This window comes from Cervus elaphus, chromosome 2, assembly GCF_910594005.1.
Source record: "Cervus elaphus chromosome 2, mCerEla1.1, whole genome shotgun sequence".
NCBI classification, from domain to species: Eukaryota; Metazoa; Chordata; class Mammalia; order Artiodactyla; family Cervidae; genus Cervus; species Cervus elaphus.
The window spans coordinates 17,924,241-17,945,844 of record NC_057816.1 but is presented as its reverse complement, the minus strand read 5'-3'; the positions used below and the strand labels follow the sequence as shown (position 1 = coordinate 17,945,844).

The following is a 21,604-nucleotide window of genomic DNA, read 5'->3' as shown; positions in this document are numbered from 1 at the left end:
CACTTCACAAGGCGTGTGGGATCTTAGTTCCCTGACCAGGGATCGAACTTGTACTCCCCCTAATCTTGTTGCAGTGAGTGGGGGCTACTCTTCACTAGGGTGAGCGGGCTGCTTATTGCAGTGGCTTCTCTTGTTGCTGGCCACAAGCTGTAGGGTGCATGGGCTTCAGTAGTTGCAGCTCCCAGGCTCTAGAGCACAGGCTCAATATTTCTGGCACATGGGCTTAGTTGCCCCGAGGCCTGTGGGATCTTCCCAGATCAGGGATCAAACCCACGTCTCCTGTATCAGCAGGAGGATTCTTTACCACTCACTGAGCTTCCAGGGAAGCCCTGTGATGGTGTTTGAAAGCAAATTGCTTCCTAGGTTCTGAACATTGAACAAAAAACCAACCAACTCCCCCCACACATGAAACAGCAGTGGCTCGGATGCTTTTTGAAAAATGCAGTTGTATGTGTGATGGTTTTTGAAAGTGAATAGCTTATTTTATTGAACTCAGAGTAAAGGCAGTGGGAACACCGGCTTCTCATGAATTAGTGCAATGCATACAGTCCTCCATGGAACCCTCCAGCAAACCTGAGTTGGCTACCATCATCCCACGTTGCGGGTGAAGACAAGAGGTCAGGGAGATTACTAACTAGTTGGGGTGTGAATGGAACACATATTTGCCTGATTCAAAAGTTCTTCCCACTTACCCCAGGCTCAGAGCACTGCTCCCTGACATTTTGAAAAATGATTCTCCTCTCTTGTGGCAGCTTCCTCATGAGTGAGGGGTATCATTTACAAAAAAGGAACAAATCAAAACCAGTGGTGTCCCAAACATCAGTATCCATTTCTACAACATTGTGAAAAACATAGGAGTGCTTAAATTTTATTTTCCTGGCTATATCCAATGGGATAATTGAGAAAAATAGGCAGAAACAAGACTGTTTAGCCTGGATGGAAGGGAAGGTTGGGGAAGAATGGATACACGTATATGTATGACTGGATCCCTTTCCTGTCCACCTAAAATTTATAACAACGTTAAATAAAAAGTAAAAAAAAAAAAGAAAAAAAAAGAAGACTGCTTAATGTTAGGATAGAGCAATTTAAAAAAGGAAATAATCAGCAAAACAAATGTTTTTTGAACTTTTTATTTTATATTGGTGTATAGCTGATTCACAATGCTGTGATTGTTTCAGGCGGACAGTAAAGAGACCCAGTCATACATATACATGTATCCATTTCCCCCCAAACTTCCCTCCCATCCAGGCTCCCACATAACATTGAGCAGAGTTCCCTGTGCTATACAGTAGGTCCTCAAAACAAATTTGTGTGTGTGTGTTTTAATTTTTAAATCTGTATACCAAGCTTCTAAAAATTTGGAAACATTTGGATGATTCACTGCATTTTCACTTTTCACATAAATGTTAGGTGCCCTGTAGATACAGCAATCGTCTTTTTTTTTTTTTTTTTTCAGTTTAAACTTTTCCGCCAGAAAGATGTTTCGAGAAAGAAGGACCTATTCAGACATTTCCAAGCCCATTTGTCAAGTGGATTGCATTTGTACCTCTCTTAAAAAGATGCTTTACAGAGTATGAGAGCAGTTTTTGTAAATTAATATCATCATTAAAAATAAGCTGGCTTTCTTGTCTGCCTCCTTTGACTTCTTGTGCAAGACTGCTGGGCCGGGCTCTGCAGGCAGCAGTTTTGGCATGGCCCTGGAGCCCAGGGGAATATTAACTTACAAGGCTTTCCCTATTTTGCTTTTACATGTCTGAAACTATTTCAAAACTTAGCGACTGAAATACAAGTTATTAAACACACTTTACTGGAGTGTAAGGAGTGCTTTCGCTCCCCTCCCCCTACTTGGAGAAAAGATGATGGGGAATGAATTCGTTTACTCAGAAGACTTATTTATGCACTGGCCACTTCTGTATCTACCTTGACACATTGCCCAAGGTTATAAGATGATAGTTACACAAAAAATGAAGCTGAGTTCATTTACCTAGGGTTAGCTCCTAGAGGCAATTAAAATGCCACCCTAGGATTTTTTTTTTTTCTTTTTTTAAAAAATATGGAACGCTTCACGAATTTGCGTGTCATCCTTGCGCAGGGGCCATGCTAATCTTCTCTGTATCGTTCCAATTTTAGTATATGTGCTGCCGAAGCGAGCACCCACCCTAGGATTTTTAAATACTGTTTTGTTTTGTTAAATTTTCATGTATTCTAGTTGAGTAGAGACACTGGGTGTCAGCTGAAATGGGAAAGAGCAGGTCTTTGGTTTCCAGTTGTCAAAACCTTAAACTTTACACAGGTGTCTTGGCCCCTTATTTCTGGCTGGGCCCTATCCCCAGGAATCAGGCGCCAGATGGAGGAGGGGAGCCGAGCTCCTGAAGCCTCCTGGGGGCGTGCATTTTTATCCCCCTCCCTGCCTGCCTGAGCAAGAATGGCTGGGTACAGACGGGTCTGTTTCTCTCCGTGTGTGTTCCTCCCGGTAGAGGGGCAGACACCACCGGGGCACCGTCGTCACAGGAGGCTGGGAAGTGTCTGTGGGTCTCCAGCAGCTGGAAAAGGTTTGAGGCTCTTTGGCAGATGTTTGCTGTTCCAGCCACTTCATTAATGTTGGAAACTAAACCCCGGACTATTCCTGACCAAAGCCCCACTTTGTGATTGACAGCTGGGGTGTGCTTCCTTCTACGAAAGCCCTTTACAGTCTGAGATCAGGAGAAAGGGAGTGAAAAGAGAGAGACGAGAGCAAAATGGGAGCTGGGCTGGATGCTGTTGCTGAAAAATCAAAACTACAAAGGAAGGAGAGATGGATTTAAGGAGAAAGACAAATTCAGTACAACTAGTTATGATCTGAAGTCCTACCAAGTTCTCGAGTCTTACACACATTATATAATGATCCAAACTTTCATGCATTAACTTGTTCATGACATGTACTGAGAACCTACTATGTGCCAGGTACTACGCTGGTCTTGGTGATACAAGATGAATTGTTCAGTGGGTGACATTAACACACAGAAGACAGTAATTTGGTAAAGAAACCCCTAAGATAGGAACAGCAACCAAAGTCTTGAGAAGTGGGGGATATTTTTTCAGAAGAGGTGACATATGAGATGGGCCCTGAATTACTTTTTCAGGCAAAGAAGGAGGGAGGGGATGGGGTGCCTTGGGCATTCTCATTGAAGTCAAGAGCTGTAAAAAAAAGGCACGGATCATGAAATGCCAACCTTGTGAAATAGATATTATGATGGTCATGTACAAATGAGAAAACAGGCTTGTCTTTGATTATAAACAACACAGAGCTGGAGGCTCCAGACTCCAAGATCGGGCATCCCTCTCCACTCAACCTGGAGACTTGTGCTGTCAGACCCCTTCTGAGATTTCTTGCGTCTGTGGTAGAAAATAGAAAAGACGGAAGGTCCAAGAATTATTACTTAATTTATTATGTAGCTATTTGGATACGCTGCAGATTTCCAATGGCAGGACCAGTTGCAGGAGAGTCTGAGTGAACGTTGTGCAGTGGTCGAGTGCACGCCGGGAGGAACGCGGGCTGGAGGGCGCGGCGGGCAGAGGCGATGCCGGTTCCCCCCAGACCGGGCGTCTGGGGCTTTGGCGCAGTCCAGTCCCGCGAGCCACCCGCAGCCATCCGGGTGGCAGAGCGGCGATGCAGGGGCACAGGAGCGCGGCTTCAGATGCGGGTCTGAAGAGAGGACAAGAAGGAGCAAGGAAAGGGAGAGAGGAAAGAAAGAAAGAAATCAGGCTGACAGATGGGGAGAAGGGGAGAAGCGGGAGTTCGCTCGAGCAGAGGAGGCCCGAAGGGCTGGGAACCGTGGGGGAAGGAGAAATGGGCGCAAGCGGGGGAAAGGGACGGTGGCGGTGGAAGGGCCAGGAAGAGCCGGCCAGGGGAGGACGGGACAAGAGGTGAAGGAAAAGACAGGGGCCAAAGGGCGCGCGCGTTCTGTGAAAGCCCGACAGAGGGTCCAAGCGGTTAACGCTCGATCCCTCGCCAGGGTCGCTGGGTGCGATGCAGAGCCCCCCCCCCACCCGCCCCCCCCCCCCCCACGCCGCGCCCTCCGCTCCCACCAAACAGTTTCTCGTCGCTGCAGACAGCGCTGCACTTTCCAGCAGGAAATTTAGCTCCGCACCCAACAATGTCCTCTGCTTCAACGCCGCACCCCTGGGACGGTCCCCAGCTCGTGGCGCAGCGTGTCCTTGCTCCGCCAGCATTCAGAAGGCGCCCGGCGGCGATGCCCAGACTGAGCCCGGAGCATCCTCGGCCCGGTTCCCGGCAGCGGACAGGCCGTGGAACCCGCCACCACGGCCGGGGGCGCACCGGGGCCCAGCAGGGGGACCTTCAGGCCTTGCGGCGGGACGCACGCCGCCACCCGGACGCATGGCAGCAGCTCCCACGGGCCCTCGAGCTGTCTCTCCGGGGGTGGGGGGGGCGGGGAGAAGAATGAGCATAAGGAGATATGAGAATAAACGAAAATCGTATTAAATTGGAGGGGAGGGGCGGAGGGGAGCCAGGGTGCACGCAAACACTTTGGGAATGAAGTTCCTCAAAGGCGCGTAGCGGGCCACGTCTAATGTAAGGCTATAATTCGGTTTATTACTACTTTTTTCTAAGAGCCTCGTTATTAGTTCTCCAGTCGTGGCGCTTCCCTTGTAGTCGAACCACTCGCCCAGGCGCGCGCGTTCACTTGCTTCGCGGCGACCTGGGCTCCGGGACAAGCAGCTCCGCGGGGAGCCCGCCGCGATAGAGACCGCGAGATGTCACCAGCCACAAACTCGGTCTCGGCGAAGGCCATCCGCATCTGTAATTCTTAATACCCCTTCCGGCCCCGCACAAACCTTTTCCCAGACAAAATCGCGCGGAACTGGCAGCACCGACAGTTTCTGCCGAGCGCGGGCGCGCGGGGAGGATGCCGGCAGGACTGTCAGTCTGGGTGCCTAGGCTGGGTGGGGTCCCCTCGCCCAACAATTTCAACTGAAAACAAAAGTTCGTTCAGCTGCTAACTGGAATAGACTCGGAAGTTAGGCATCCAGGAGGGAAAAGACAAAACACTTCATGAACGCGTGTCCTCGAGACTCCCCGAACCCTGCGCGTCGCCAGGGACCTGGGGGAGGAACGCTGCGGTGCCTGAGTATTCGGCTCCAGGAGCCACCACCGGGCCGGCTGCCCGAGGACCAGCCGCACCGGCAGTCACGCTCCGCTGGCCCTCCTGGAGGCGAAAAAAGGTTTATAAACAGAGTTAAAGAAAAAAAAAAAGAACACATGTTTTTACTGATTCCCTTTTTTTTTTTTTTTAAGTTTACTGGTGGGGGATAACGGACAGCGCTAGGGTCATTGATGGCTTGGGATCTCCGTGGAACCATTAACTTCGCGATCCCAGCGCACACTCCGGGTGCTGGAGCGCGCGGGCTGGGCGCGGGCTGCGAGCCTAAGGAACGCGAGGGATGCCCTGGTCCTCGGGAAACGGCCTCCGGAAGTCCAGATGGGGAGGGAAGGCAACCAGATGCTGGGGGACGCCGGTTCTGGGGTCCGCAGTCTCGGGAGCCACGGCGAGGTCTCCACTTCTTTCTACTAACAGACCAGGACGTGCCGGCCGGCTGGGTGCTGGCGATGGGAGCCGGACCGGGAGCGCAGCATGCCCGGAGCGCCGGGCTCGGCGGGGGCAGCGGCCAGCCGAGGCCTGGCCGGCAGGCGGGGGCGGCGCGCGCTCCCCGCACCGCGCGCACACACAGGCGCGCACACTGCACACACACACCTGGAGCTCGTCCCGGGAGGGGGGCGGGGAGGACAGCCAAAGCAAGTGTCTTAAAATAGGCAGGCAGAAGAGCGCTAGACGCTGAGAGGCGGGAGGAGGCGATCGCGAGCGGCAGGCACTAGGCGCGCAGGTCCGCGCCGGGTTGCACAGGCGGGCTGGGCGGGGTGGGTGCCGACGCCCCTCGGCGGCCAGCCCTAGGCGCAGCTCCGCACCCGGCCCCGCAGGAAGCGCGCGCTGATTGACAGCTGCGATGTCCCCAAAAGGCTCCGCGAAGATGCTGATCCGCGGGTGGGTCTAGACGCGCGGCCGGCGCGCCGGGTGCCGCCTCCCCTCCGCACCCCTCCTGAGCCCCGCCGCCTCCCGGCCGCGGAGTAGCCGGGCCGAGGCCCCCGCCGGCGCGCCAGCCCCACGGCCCCGGCTGGCGGGCGCTCGCCCGGGCTCACCATGCACTGCCACGCGGAGCTGAGGCTGAGCTCGCCCGGCCAACTCAAAGCAGCCAGGCGGCGCTACAAGACTTTCATGATCGACGAGATCCTCTCCAAGGAGACCTGCGATTACTTTGAGAAACTTTCGCTGTACTCCGTGTGCCCGTCGCTGGTCGTGCGACCCAAGCCCCTGCATTCCTGTACCGGTAAGACGGCCCGCGGGGGCGCCGTGGGGTGCGGCAGCTTTGGCACCGGGGTCGGGCGCTTGACCACTCTGTTCTCCCACCCGAGGGCGAGAGGAAGCGAGCCGGGAACTCTGGGCCCCTGCAAGGGAACTAGGCTTCTCCGCGGCTAGCATGGCAGAGGCCTCTGCAGCTTGGGGAAAGGCCTCGCAAGGTGTCGATGGCCAGGTTGGAAACGCAGTCACGGCAGCGCGCCCCGGAGAAACGGCGGCTCCGCAGCGCCTGGGATCCGCCGGCAGGAGAACCTTCCTTCTTCCCCGCGCCGCTGTGGTTTTCCGGCAGAAGAGGCTTGTTTTCGGGCACAAAAGGCTGACTTGGTTCAGCGCCTAAATCATTGTTTCAGGAAGTGGTGGTGTTCTCACCTGAGTTAACTCGTCCCACCGCCTCCTGTCTCCAGTGAGAATTTTACATGTAAATCAGTAGTATCCTGAGGTTCCCAGAAAAATCGTGGATCCACTGAAGTTTGCTTTAAAGGATCGCCTTCTGGGGAAGTAGTACTGGGAAGTGTGGAGTTGTGCGGCAAGCTGAGGTCAGCCCCCTGAGTTCTAAGCGAGTGGGAAACAATGCTCACAATAAAAACAGCCCTCAGGTCTGGTTTCCTTTCTCCATAAGAGCTAAGACCCTTGGGAAAGATAAAGAGCACTTAATAAATATATTTTAGAAGTCGTAGGTTTATGTAGAAAATAAATCCAAAGGTATTTAAAAAAAAAAACTTTAAGAGAAGCTCCAAGTTTCATAGTGCCCTGGTATTATAATTATAAAATCATTATAATTTGGATTTAGACTATCCAAACGTGGGTATAGCAAAAAAAAAAAAATTTTTTTTTTTAATCAAAAAAACCTGTTGACTGAAGGTAAAAAGTTCAGTATTTCCAAACTGAAAGACCCTTTGAGGTTATGTTTGTTGCATGGGTGATATGAAATAAATGAATTTAATTGTACTAACATTGAAAAAGTAAAGGGAAGTGTTAGCAGTGGTTTTAAAGACAATTTTGTAATATTCGGGCCAACTGCTGGTACACAATGCTTGGAATACTACATTTTCTGTTGGCTCCATTGACGGGCTCTTTAGGGAAATCAGTAAATAAGTGTGTGAATAGATACAGTAAAGTTCTTTCACAATCAAGTTGTTCCTACATGTGTTTGGTAATAAATGAATATTCTATTCAGTTACTCCTTTGTAAAATACAATTTGTCTGTAAGGTGGAGTTAGGTCTGATAGCCCAGAGCAAGACTTGAAATACTGAATTTCAAAAGCCAAGAAATTTATGAAACAAGAAATGAAGAAGAAATTTTAGAAACAAGACAGATATGGTTGATGTTGTTTTTACTTTTGTGTGTCTGTTGTGCATTAACCCTGGGATGAATTGTCCACATAGATCTTGAAGAGAGGAGGTAGGCTGAACCTTGTTTTGAGTATGTGGTATCATTTCCTGAAAAAACTCAAATCCCTTAAAGGAAAAAGAGAGGATCTGTTTTAATCATAAATCTCCGTGAACCCCGCAAAGACTTTCCATACCTGGGGGTCCCTAGGACAAAGCAGAACAGCTTCTCCTAAGCACCTTGGCATGGGCTGATGCCTACAAACTTTTTAGTGACTTTGTACCATGCGTTGACTTGAAGGCAGCTTTTCCTGGCTTTTAGCAGTCACAGAGTTGGACCAGAGAAGAAATCATGCCAGAAAAAGAGTAATAAATAGCCTCCAAAAACAATGATCCAGTCATCAGTTGAGGCTGAGTAAGTTCTGTGTTTTATTGAACCTTGTGCGGGACATAAATCAGAGGAAAATACAATGATTCATATGTACTTTTGTGAGTGTTAAGAGTGAATTGCACATATTTCACAAACTAAAAGTTTTGCTCAGTCTTGTGCTTTTGAAGTTCTTTGATGGTTTGTCGGGAAGCATGTTGTTGGCACTGACGTTCTTTCCCTATCATTCCCGCTCTTGATTTCTTTAGGTTGTTCTTTTGAAAAGTGTGTTATGATTTTGCTCTAGTTGAGATTTAAAATATAGAAACTGGGATTGGCCAGTGGAATTAAACCCAAGAAAACTGGCTACAATAGTCCATCCTTTCAGATCATAAGCTTTCAGTGGGTTTACGATTACAGTTAAAGCCTTACATGTATTAGATCATGGGAATACCATTAACGACTTCTCAAAGGCTTTGCAAATACCACGCTTTGAAAGTTTTGCTTTTAACAGTAATATTCAGGTTCACAAATCTTAGATTGGATGAACTTAAATTTTTTTGAACTTAATTTTTATTGAAAAAAACAGCAATAAGTTGCTGGCATCCATAATGAAACTATATATACATATATATATATGTATATATAGGATAGAAATAAATACCTTAGCACTTTTGGTGGAACTAATGAATAAAATGTTCAAATCAAGTGAAAGGCATAAATTGCAATTAAAGTTACTGAACTGTCTCATCCTTTGGCTTTGCTGTTTTAAGATTTAAATAACTAAGAGAAGTGAACTTCGTCAGATAAAATAATGAAAACTAAGATAGTAAAGTGACCACCGTCTACAGTAAGTACATAAAATTGTAGAGAAAAAGCTACAGCATTTTAAAAGCCTCTACATAATTAAGCAATCTGTGTTGTTTAGATTTAGCAATCCAAATGTCAATTTATGATACCGATCTCCTCAGGCAGAAGAGCATGTATTCAAGTAAAATGAGAAATGGAAACGTTTTTCATCAGGCAGATAATCGCTTGACAGTAATTTATTATTAGATACCCTAACCTTGACGGAATACTCATCTTCAAAAAAACTGTTTGAACAGGTTTTTTCTTATTAAAATATAGTAAGTTTAGTTTTAGAAAGCAATCTCTAAATGGATTTAAGTTTCCTAATAGATCTCTTACATCATATAATAGATACTCAGTGAAGCAATCCTTTTCTTAAAGCCAAACTAAAGGAACATTTGTCATTAAATTTAAAATGAAATAACTCAGTCTCCATTTGAAAAAAAAAAATTGTTATTCCGACCATTAATGAATATGGAACATGTTTAGAATTGAGTTTATAGCATGTTGTTCATATTTTAAAATCTGATAACAGTAATCTTTATTCAGAGGGGAACGATACTGTCATTTAGAAACCAGTGATCTCTCTTATGAATATTAGAATGTTGACAGTGATTGAAGCGAAATATGACTTGTAGTGTATGATATCATATTTAACTCTGGTGCATTGTTTTATTTTTCTGGTTGTGATGACTGTTTCTTGGTGGGAGAGTTGCTTGAACTGGCTTCTCAGGACAGAACATTGCAGAGGTATCGTCACGGTTCCTTTGGAAGAATCTCTGTTTCAGTTTGATCTTTAGAAATGGGCAGAGTTTCTAAATTTGAGGAGTGTTTGGAAAAAATGAGTAACTTGCATCACAAAAATGAGTTGTTGCAATTTACCCTAAGAGTTTTCATATGAGGATACTGAGAAACCAGTGTACTGTGCATAATTACATATAGCATTATAATTATTGATATTTATAACCTAGAATTACCCTAGGTCTTGGACACTCAATTTAGGGGGAGCTGACTATGATATTTGAACATTTTACAACTCGTGACCACTATATGACTTTTAGTGATCTTACTGAAGCCTATAGTTTAATTCCTTTTCTCTTCTCTGGGTTCTGTTGACTGTCTCCGGGACCCTCAGTGGCCAGTCTTATAGAGCTGACTGGTGAGTTTTAGAGCTGGAAGGAAACATATCAATCACAGACCAAGATTCCCAAGTAGACATACTTTTATTTTTTGCAAAGTCCCCAAACTCCCCTCCCATCCAGGCTGCCACATAAAATGGAGAAGAGTTTCATGTACTGTATGGCTGAGACCCTTCATTTCACCTGAAGCTATCACAACATTGTCTGGTAATTGACTATACCCTGTACAAAATTAAAAGTTAAAAAAAAAAGTGCTGTGGTCACATCAGTGACATATGACAGCTTAAACGTACTTTCAGCCTGCACTGTACACTGCTGTCTTTCATATTAGGGTACTCAGAACTCAGGAAGATTTTTCCAACTCAGTTACACACCCGGGATAAATCCGCACAGTTGCACCCAAGAGACAGTCAACCAGTCAATTAAAAGGGGCATGTGGGGAAGGGTGTTTATCTTAGGAGGTGGCTTTGAGAACATTTTATTCTTTGGTGGGTCTAAGAGAAACAAGTTCTTTTGGGTGGTGTCCTTGGGTTCATTTTTTTATCATAAAGATTGAGTGTCATCCTGGTTAAGAATGAAATGAGGTGTAGACATGTGTGATGACTTCTTTGGGAGTTAGGGAGCTGGCTGCTGCTTCATGAGTTGGCTCTAGTGAGTCCCCAAATTGTAGCTCAGTTTTTTAAAATTAAAGCCCAAGCCCGTTGGATCTTAGGAGCCTGGCTGCTGGGCCCTGAAATGTTGATGGAGAAATTTAAACTGTGGGTTTGGAAAATGGTCTTTATCAACAGGCATTTGTATTTCTGCCAGAGGCAAATGGGCTTTTATTAGCAATTACTCATCTCTGTCTTTCCTGTTCCCATTCTCAGGGTAAATAAACTGAGGAATGCATGCCGTAGAGGACTCAGGGTCAGAATATACTTGGAGCGGAGCTCTTTTGGGATACCGAGCTCTTCTGGGATCCTCAGCGGTCGTCTCTTTTCTCTTTAAATTTTATAATGCCTCTGCTAAATAGAGAGGCTAAGGGGATTCCTTAGGAGTCAGTTTTAAGGAGTTTATTAGCAGTTTCTTCTCTGGTTCTGCTTTTTCTAATAGGAAATGGGAAAGTGATTCCAAATTTAGCAAGTTAAAAATGCCTTTCCAAAAGTGTATAATCTTCAGTGTCATTTAACTCAGTAATTTAATTCAACAAATATTTACACTTGGTTGGTGACAGCAGTTCCATTATTTTTGAGTTTATTTTAAGTCTTGACTAACAGTGGGGATATTTTAAACCTTTCTCTGAAGCACCTGTAGAGCCACTGCCTACCTTTCTTTGTGGTCCTCTGAAGTCTGTTCAGACTTTACAATTGTGGACATTAAGGGCATAGTAGCCCACTCCAGTATTCTTGCCTGGAGAATCTCATGGACAGAGGAGCCTGGCAGGGTTGCAGAGAGTCGGAGATGACTGAACTTCATGACTGAAGCGACTGAGCACGCACGCATGACAATTAAATCCTTTTGCTTACCATCGGGAATTTTCTCTTTGAGCTCCACCTGAAGGGTATTATCAGCACCAAAATTGTCATATTAACCTCCTTAAATGCAGCTCAACTGACCCTGTATATATAATAAATCTTTTATGAAACCAGTTTCCTGCAGTGTCAGTTGTACCTCTGGGTTGAAAATAGAATTTGTGATCCCAGCATAGCCCGTATACAGTTGCTAGTTTTAACATACCTCGGAAATCTAAATGAAAAGATTGTTACATTTTTACATCCAAGAAATCTACGTAAAAAGCAGTAAGGATTGAAGATGTTGTTGAGATTGTAAAGAGAGATGAAAATGAGAAAACAGACGGAATAGGGAAAAAGAAAAAGAAAAAGAGTAGGTTTCTTTGAAACTCTTGAAGCCACTTGATTCTACCTTGTATGTAGCACAGTGTCCTTCAGGATGACCTTAGGGGTGACCCAAAGGTGGCTTCTAAGATTCTTCTGTCCCTGTGTGGAGAGGAAATGACCAACGTGGATTTTACTTAGACATCTCCCTGGGGACCCGTCGGGGAAGAGCTTGGCGACAGTGCCCTGCCTGGCATTTAGGCCTCACGGTGCAGGACTGAGCCCGTGTGAACCCAGGGCATTTTAGGTGCTGTTTGCACTTGGTTTTGAGGTCAGAAGGAGGAGGATCAGGGGTGGCAGCTAGGCAGGGCACGGACCAGAAGCACTCTTCTTTGTAGGAGCCTGGGGACTTTGGTGTTGGAGCCTACAGGCCGCACTCACCACTCATCCATCCAGAGTGAAGACACTTTGGGTCCCCTGGTGACACCGTTGCTGACCTCTTAGCTGGAATATGATTAGAGGCCGTGGGCCTTTGGTTAGATGGATAGATAGAGGCCTCATTCTGTGTTCTCTTGCGGAGTGTCAGTGTCCATTCTGATCTTGAGATGGTGGAGTTTTTCTCATGGACCCCCGACTCTGCTAGATTCACCCCCTTCTAACCCAGAACTTGCCAAAACCAACAGGTGCTCTCTGGCCTGTTGAGAATCTCTGGGCTGCAGGTCTTTTGGGAACAGTACAACAAAGAGGAGGAAAGAGAGAAAGAAAAATAGAGAACCTTCGGGTATAGACTTCCCATGTGAGGCAAAGGCCCTCTGTCCCACCCGGCATGCCTGCCTCCGTTTCAGCTGCTGTGATGTTGGAATGGTTGTTTCTCCTTCTGTAACACAGATGACAGGATTAGAACTGGCCTTAGGATTGATCAAGAGTGGGGTTCAGACCAGGACCGTGCACCAACTTAGTGACATTAATAAAATCAGAAATATTCTCGGTCCAGGAGGAGAGCTATTTGTTTGTTTTTCACCAGAAATGCCTTGCAAACCCTCAGAATTTAATTTATTTTTATTGCAGTTTAATAACAGTTAGAAAAAGAAATGTCTTGTTAAAATGAATGCTCTAAATAAAAACACAGTTAATTTTCCATTACAGTGTCTAATTACTTATCATCACCAGGGCATTTTTATATGGCGATTTAACTTCTTGGAAGCGGAAACTTGGCACACATTTAAGGAAGAAAGCAGTACACCCAGATAGATATCAGAAGAGGGTCTAATTATATTTGGGCTGGAGTTGACGCTTATACATGATTGCTCTGCAGAAGGCAGGAGTAGGGTCACTGAGGAAAGTCTCTGGTTTCCTGAGTGCCGGTGGAAACTGAATCTGGAGGGAGAGATGAGGTGCCAGTCACCGGTGGAAGCTGATGTCAGGACTTCTTGATCGGCCTGGAGGTCAGCTGTAAATGCTCCCTGACTCCCCTGGCAGAGTTCATGAAGATGAACATGGCCCTTCTCCAAGGAGAAGCCAAGATGCAACTGAGTAGAAGCCAACCTGGGCACAAAATTAAATATGTTAAGAGTCTGAGCAGAGAGGCTTACGTGATTCCTTTTTATTGCATCTCTCTAGCTCACCACCATGCCCTTAGAAACATGTGCTTCTGGATAGTAGGGATAGATACGTATTTTCACAGAGTGCTTGCCAACCGAGGTAATGTCAGTGTACTTTTGGTCACTATTAAAAAAAAAACACTTCTGTGTTTGATACGTGATAGGATGATTGTCTTTTTGCTGTTCTTATGTGAGGGACATGCAGAGGTCTTGGGCTTGGTGGCATCTCATGAAGTCAAGGTGTGCTTCCATCCCAGGAACACCAACAGGTCTCTAGCACTGCCTTACCTTCCAGCTTCTACCACCTCCTGCCCTCCTCCCTTTTCATGCAGGTACTTGAAATTCAGGATCATGGTCCTTTTGTAGACAAGATCACAGTCACTTGTAGATTGGAGGATGTGTCACTTTGATGTTTCGTTTAAGCTCTCTCTGGGAGAATCAGCACTGCACACGTTCCTCATAGAAACTTGTAAACAACAGAATCCTGATATGTTCTTGTATCTAGGGGAAGTTGGAGTAAGAGATGCTCAGAGTCCCCTTCCTGAGTCCTATAGCATTTATCCCAAAGGAACTGTGAAGTGGGGAGGAAGGCTACAAATGCATACTCTAAACCTCATTCTTCATCTTCATCACAGTAATGGAAATAGTGACCTGTTTTGAGGCTCTACATGTAACAGGCACTGGACTCAGTGCTTTTTGATCCGCTTCTGATTGTTCCTAAGAGATGTTATCTCCACTTTTCTAATGGGAAGCTGAGAAATTAAGTAACTTTCCCAAAGTCACAGAATATATAAACATCTCTTCCAGACCAATTAAGTAGGACTTCCCTGGTGGCACAGTGGATAAGAATCTGCCTACCAATGCTGGGGACTGGGTTCGTCCGTGGTCTGGGAAGATCCCACATGCCAGGGAATAACTAAGCCCATGTGCCATGACCACTGAAGCCCAAGCTCTAGAGCCCATGCTCTGCAACAAGAGAAGCCACTGCAATGAGAAACCCTTGCACAACTAGAGAGTAGCCCCTGCTTGCTGCGACTAGAGAAAAGCCCACGAAAAGTAACAAAGACCCAGCTCAGCCCAAAATAAATTTAAAAAGACAGCTTAAAAAAAAGGAAAAAATGCAAGTAGAAAAATTGGCAATTCATAGAAATGAAGATCTATGTCCAGTGAACATGAAAAGGACTTTTTTTCCTGGTAATCGAGAAAACACAAATGAAAACGAGGTACCGTTTCATACCCATCAGACAAGCAAGCATGAAAGAGTCTGATGCTATCGCTTGATGACAAGGGTGCAAACAGTAGGCACTCTCGTCCCCTGACGGTGGGAGTGTTGTTTGGTACAATTACTGTGGGAGCCATGTGGCAGCACCTGAAACTGCACATACACACAGAAGCCCTCGATCTGGCGCTTCCACCTCTGTTTATGCCCCGAGAAATCACTTCATGTGGGCAACGGGACCCTGGGAGAGGAGTGTTCATGTCTCTGTTGTTTATGCTAGTGAAAAATCTCAAACAGTCTAACTGCCTTCAGAGGAAAAAATCATGTGTATTATAGTCATGCAGTTAAATTCATGCAATAATGAAAATGAACGTGTGTGTGTATGTGTGCACGTGTGTGTTTAGTTGTGTCCAACTCCTTGCGACCCCATGGACTGTGGCCCACCAGGCTCCTCTGTCCATGGAATTTTCCAGGCAAGAATACTGGAGTGGGTTGCCATTTCCTACTCCAAGGTATCTTCCCGACCTAGGAATCGAAACCTCGTCTCCTGTCTCCTGCATTTCTGGGCAGATTTTTTCCTACTGTGCCACTAAGGAATCCTGAAAATGGATGTCCCAGACCTAACTGTATTAAGATAGATAAGATTTAGAAATACAAGGCTGAGGAAAAACAAGTTGTAGATTGATACCTTGTGTATAATGCTGGAGAACCTGCAGACTGATACTGTTATATTGTTTAGGAAAGCAGGTGCATGGAATTGGGAGGGCTGCACAGAGATTTTTTACTTTCCTGTGTAGTTATTTATTTATTAAGGAAAAGAAAAGGCCTAATGTCAGTATAGCCAGGTATAAATATTGGACAAAGCTTGGTCACAGGCACAAAAATGTTCCTTACATTATTTTCTGGACTTTTCTGCATGTTTGAAATTTTCTATAGTATAAACTTTGAAAATGATAGTATAGGAGACTCCACATATTCATACACCTCTTGATTTTGGGGACTTTTGATGGTTTTCTTAATAGCTTTCTATCCTGAAACAGAAACTTTTAAATACAAGCTTCCTGTATTCAGACTCACAGTAGGGAAAGAACTTTATAATTAGACATGTATGTACCGCTCATCCTGAAACAACCAAAGCGGCTTCTGAAATTGGGTTTTGGATCTCACCCACCTACCCTGGCTGGATGGGGATGTCGTTTATCACCAAGATAACTGCTGTTCCCCCAAGTAATGCTTTGGCATCTGAATAAATGGGCTCTGAGTTGGGCTTGGAGGCAGGAGGGAATTGCTGATAAACTGTGTGTTTATTTTCTCTAAATACCCGTCATTGATCATGCAAGCAAGAGTTGTGAGGTTCTTTCCCCTCTTTCTTAATGATGTTTTCAAAACCCCAGTAAATTGCCTTTGATTGCATCCTGCTTTGCTATTTATCTGCTCAAATGATATGCCACCCTTGGCTTTTGACCAGTGGTCATTGCTATTAACAATTTAACTTAAAATTTGTCTAGGGACATTGGTGAATGTCCAAAGAAGCCAAAACTGTTTTAAAAAACGTAGCTTCTTAGCTGGGAAGAATCATGTGGATGTTGGCACATAAGCTGGTGAGTTCTCTTTATGATTTGATTTTAAACCATTTTTAAACCATTTTTAACCATGATCTGATTTTAAAACTTTGATGTGTGGTGTCAGGGATTGTTAGGAAGGAATGAGGACTATTACCATGGTAATCACACAGCGCGCTGTCTGTTAGGGGTGATGGATGGTCGTCCTGTGGTTTGGAGAGGTTAACCTGGACCGCATTACTCTCCAGTGACAACTGTGGTGGCAAGTGCTTTGTTCGGCCTCGCTTAACAGCCCACACATTCTTCTTTTCTCTGCAGAATAGTTGCAATGTATAAATGTTGCTTTCAGGTACTGTGACAAAAACCTGACACTTTGGGAGCTCTATCTTTCTATGTCCCTTCAGAGGGAATGCACTCCTTGGTGTGAATGAAACAGTCTGTACAGTCAAGAGTTTGCCAAAGCATTTCTCCTTCCAAAATCACCCCTCTGTCCAAAGGAAGGTACAGGGTGCATGAGTGCTCAGTCATGTTTGACTCTTTGCGACCCCGTGAACTGTAGCTGGCCAGGCTCCTCTGTCCATGGGATTCTTCAGGCAATAATACTGGAGTGGGTTGCCATTTCCTCCTCCAGGAGATCTTCCAGCCCCAGGGATCATACCTGCATTTCCCTACCTCTCCTCCATTGGCAGGCAGATTCTTTACCAACCGCACCAGCTGGGAAGCCTCTCTCCAAAATCCATATATAAACAGAGAAGCAAATAGATTAAAGCACCCAGAGCCCACATCCCATCCCTACTGTCCATAGCCAGGGTCGCTGTGCTATCTTTGGTTCTTGGCAGCGTGGCGAGGTCTGCAGGAATTAGTGACCGCATCTGGAGGGTGGTGGCCAAATTGGACATGACTGAAAGGCCGGTGGATCTAGCAGACCTACTGCCAGTGGACAGACTTTCAGGGCTATAGGAGCGAGGCCTTCTGCATTTGATCTTATCTGTATGGAAGCACAGAACAGCCACAGTGAGAAGAATAGATTGAAACTTCATTTGTGCCACACTCTATCCCCTTCCTGGGTCTCTCCAGTGAAATCTTATTCTTTTAAGATGGACTTACCAGGCTCGAGGCTCTGAATGGAGTGAATACTATCGAGAAACACACTCCACGGGCTGTGTGGGGCTGTCCAAGGAAGATAAAATGCAAGTCTTGCTCCTGTTGCCCTGACTGCCCACTTAGTGGCAGCAAATCTAACAGCTCCACCTTTGATCTTCTCTTTGGAATGACTTGGGAAAGGATGAGCAAGGATTTGGGGTATTTATGGTGACTTTGAACAAGTTTCACTGACAGAAGGGGATGTATCCAACCCAAGTCCTTTCTTTGTCACCGCTGAACATTTGATTGAAATAATTAGTAACTCACCCCAGAGGAGATTTTTTTGGGAGAGAATGTTGTTAATTTTGTTATCCCTGGATATCATGGCAACTCATTATTGCTCTTAGCATGTTAGACAGCTGTGTGTCTTGGAAGCATGCTCTCAGCCCTTAATTTGAAGGACGGCAGAAAGGAATGTCCTACTGGAGGGCTGGATTTTTACTTTTTTTTTTAAATGGGACATTGAGCCCGGGCAGTTAGCTGCATAAACAAAATGTGTTTCACTTTTCAGAGAATGGGAAAGTAAAAATAATAACAATTATAAATGGTAACTGTGAGCCATTTGTAGAGGAGCCAACGGTGCTCCTCTATACTGAGGAATTTAAACTTATATGGAGACCCTATAGGAAGTAGTTATGGTTATCACTGTTCTTCAGAGGAGGACAGTATTAATAAAACTCAGAGATTAAGAAAATCATAACACGATCCTGTGAGGAAGTGGCAGAGTTGAGACTGGAACTCAGGTCTGTCTCTTTCAATATCAAGTTTCATCCTGTGATTATATGTTGTTGTTGTTCAGTCACTAAGTTGTTTCTGACTCTTTGAGACCCCATGGACTGCAGCATGCCAGGCTTACCTGTCCTTCACTATTTCCTGGAGTTTGCTCAGACTCGTGTCCACTGAATCGGTGATGCTATCTAACTATCTCGTTGTCTGTCGCCCCCTTCCCCTTTTGCCTTCAATCTCTCTCAGCATCAGGGTCTTTTCCAATGAGTCTGCTCTTTGTATCAGGTGGTCAGCTTTAGCATCAGTCCTTCTGCTGAATATTCAGGGTTGATTTCCTTTAGGACTGACCGATTTGATCTCCTTGCTCTCCAAGGGACTCTCAAGAGTCTTCTCCAGCGCCACAATTCGAAAGCATCAGTTCTTTGGCACTCTGCCTTCTTTATGGTCCAACTCTCACATATATATATGACTACTGGAAAAATCGTAGCTTTGCTTATATAGACATTTGTCAGCATAATGATGTCTCTGCTTTTTAATATGCTGTCTAGGTGTGTCATAGCTTTCCTTCCAAGGAGCAAGCGGCTTTTAATTTCTTGGCTGCAGTCACCGTCTGCAGTGATTTTGGAGCCCAAGAAAATAAAACCCAACACCTTTTTTCATGATCATATGAAGAAGTGTCAATTAGGAGTCAAGTATGCCTTCTTGCGTGGAGGCACCATCCTCTGTGTAAGGAAAGGTCCAGTGAGTGCCAACTCCCTAAGGATTTATTTTGAATGTATTAACTCCTTCACACATGTATTATACAGATGTATTTATGATCATGTCACATGTTTCTGAACAATTCCAGATGAGTCTTAAACAGCAGTGCCGTCTTTGGAAGAAGTGGGTGGTGGGCAGATTTTGGGCCTGCTGCCGTCTGGCTGGGTCACCCTGAACTCATCTCTCACTGTTTCTGGACATCAGTGTTCCCTGACCAGGGACCAGACTGACACCCCCTGCATCAGAAGTGCAGAGTCTTAACCACTGAACCCCGGGGAAGCCCCTGGAAGCTTCTTCTTCTGGATAAAGCTTTTCTGTGGGAGTCTAGAGTGGAATTCCCAGGCATGCCTGTGTTCATTCATTTATTCATTCTTGTGAACCAGAGAGGAAGTACTGAACAATGGAATGCTAGCCAATTGCCTTGAGAGTTAAGATTTGGAATATTTTTCATGAAATACTCATTATTAAGTTCAATGGAAAAAAAAAAAAATCTAGGACTTCCCTGGTGGTCCAGTGGCATCTGCCTTGGAATGCAGGAGACCTGGGTTTGATCCCTGGTTGGGGAACTAACATCCCACGTGCCAAAGGGCAACTAAGCCTGGGCAGTATTACTGAGCCAAGAGAAATTCAAAGTGAGAGAAAAAAAGTCTGGCCATTTTTTTGGCATTGCTGAAAACAAAGGAATAAGAGATTAATTTCTTTCATATTCTATCCAGTCGGGTTGGGGTGAGTTCTGGGAATCTCTATTTTGAAAAAGAGATTGTAATGAAAAGTCAAGTTTGGGAATCACTGTAGTAGATGGCAGCTTAAGGATGAGATTGAGGTAATTTATATCCATGACTCAAATATATGAAGCTGTTGAGCAGAATGATCCTGCTGGATGGATTTAGAGTCAAATGGTCCTTGATTTGTTTGTGTTTTATTATTGGTGTGACCTTAGGCAAGTCATTTAGCCTTTCTGACACTCAATTTCCTCATCTGTAAAAGGAAGATAGTAATAACTACTTAATAGGGTTAGTCATATAGGTTAAATGAGATAATGTGTATAAAGCACTTAGCATTAATTCCTGGCACGTAAGTACTTGGTAATTGATAGCTTCTATTACAAATAATTATCTTATAATAATAACCTCATCTTGGTTGGCTGAAGCACAACCGTTTAGAGAATGATTACTATTCCTGGTGAATGAAACTCAAGAAAAATTAAATATCCTTTAAAAACCACTTCACTCTAGGGCATTCTTGTGGGTTATGTCATTGCACTGGCTGCCTCGTAAGTCCTCTGCCACCAGGGTGGTCTGTGAGCTGTTGAAGTCTTCATGAGTAGGTATGTTTCATTCTTTCCACCATTCTGGTTTATAGTGTGAATTCAGAATTTTGTGAATTCATACATGAGTGACACAAACAAGTCAAACACTACGGCATCACAAAATGTGCTTTGTTACTTTACTTTTTACAAGAACTGTTCGGGATTCATTTACCCCTAGGAAATGTTTCATCATACAGCTGTGCATCTCAAGAACTGTTTTAGAAAAGTGGCAGAATTTCTCAGCATGTTTTTTTTTTTTTTTCCTTTGAAGAATAGAGTTAGGAAAAGTCTTTTCTTTTGAAAGAGAATATGAGTGTTTTTATTTTCTTATCTCAGAGTACTAAGAGAAGGAAAGAAATGCAATTGATACCTTTCTTTCTAATTGGTGGTGTGGAAAGAGGTGGCAGGTTGGAGGGTAATCCTTGTCTTCCTGTATTATTGAGTCTGTGATTCAGGGGGAGTTCTAAAGGAAACCCTTGTATTACAGCTTTCAGTTGCTCATGGGGATCTTTTATGATTGCCTTCTGATCAGTAATGATGACCACTGTATAGAAGGGGCTGAATGCACAGGGTTCTGCATGGATTTTTCATGGAATTGTGTTTCTTAACTAGTCACTGGTATCTTAGGAAGCCAGGTATCTGCCAATGAAACTAACTGGTGGATCCCCTTCATAGGGTGAGAAAAATCCTTTAGATTAAGAAGGGTGAATGGAGTTCTCCCATGGGCTGAAGAAAGTCACAGTGACCAGGGCAGCAGCTCTGTCCAGCTGTTTATAGTGGCAATTCCTGTAGGCAGTTTCTAGTGACGTCATCCAGGTTCAGAGCGGGTGAGGGCTGGCTGGCAGCAGGTGGATAGGAAGGGGGAGGTATCGTCCTGGTGCCTTGGGGTGGTATTAATTTGCGGAGAGAATGCCAAAGTGGTCCCTTAAGCTCCTCAGAACCATTGTAGAAATAGGACTCAGTTGGAGATATGGATCTTTCTCCCGCCTCTTTATGTTTACTTTTTAAGACCATTATTTATTTATTTATTTGGTTGTGCTGTGCCTTAGTTGTGGCATGTGGGATGTAGTTCCCCAACCAGGGATTGAACCTATGCCTCCTGCTTTGGGAACAAGGAGTCTTAACCATTGGACTACCAGGGAAGTTCCTATTTTCATTATTTTTTTAAACCTTTTATTTTGTATTGGAGGATAGCCGATCAACAATATTGTGATAGTTTCAGGTGGACATCAAAGAGATATGGATCTGTGGCAGCTTGCTGAGAATACCCTGTTCCCGGTGAATTCGGAGAAGCAAAGTGTTTCTACTCTGGCGGGAGGGGAGCAGGTAGGGATGGGTGGGGGGCGGGGGTGAGAAAGAATGAGGGGGTTGGGG

At 45.1% G+C, this 21,604-nt stretch overlaps 1 protein-coding gene and 1 non-coding gene across 2 annotated transcripts in view; one reads left to right on the top strand and one right to left on the bottom strand.

Moving 5' to 3' along the window:
- Positions 1 to 2,047: 2,047 nt before the first annotated feature.
- LOC122677545 lies at positions 2,048 to 2,154 on the bottom strand. Its single transcript, XR_006335831.1, has one exon. It is a non-coding gene; the product is annotated as a U6 spliceosomal RNA (small nuclear RNA).
- Positions 2,155 to 5,291: 3,137 nt separating this feature from the next.
- Positions 5,292 to 21,604, top strand: part of BARX2 (BARX homeobox 2) — a 76,366-nt gene continuing 60,053 nt past the window's right edge. Inside the window, exon 1 of the mRNA XM_043873268.1 lies at positions 5,292 to 6,384. Within this exon, the coding sequence (XP_043729203.1) occupies positions 6,198 to 6,384 (187 nt within the window). The 5' untranslated portion in view covers positions 5,292 to 6,197. The remainder of the gene's footprint in view (positions 6,385 to 21,604) is intronic.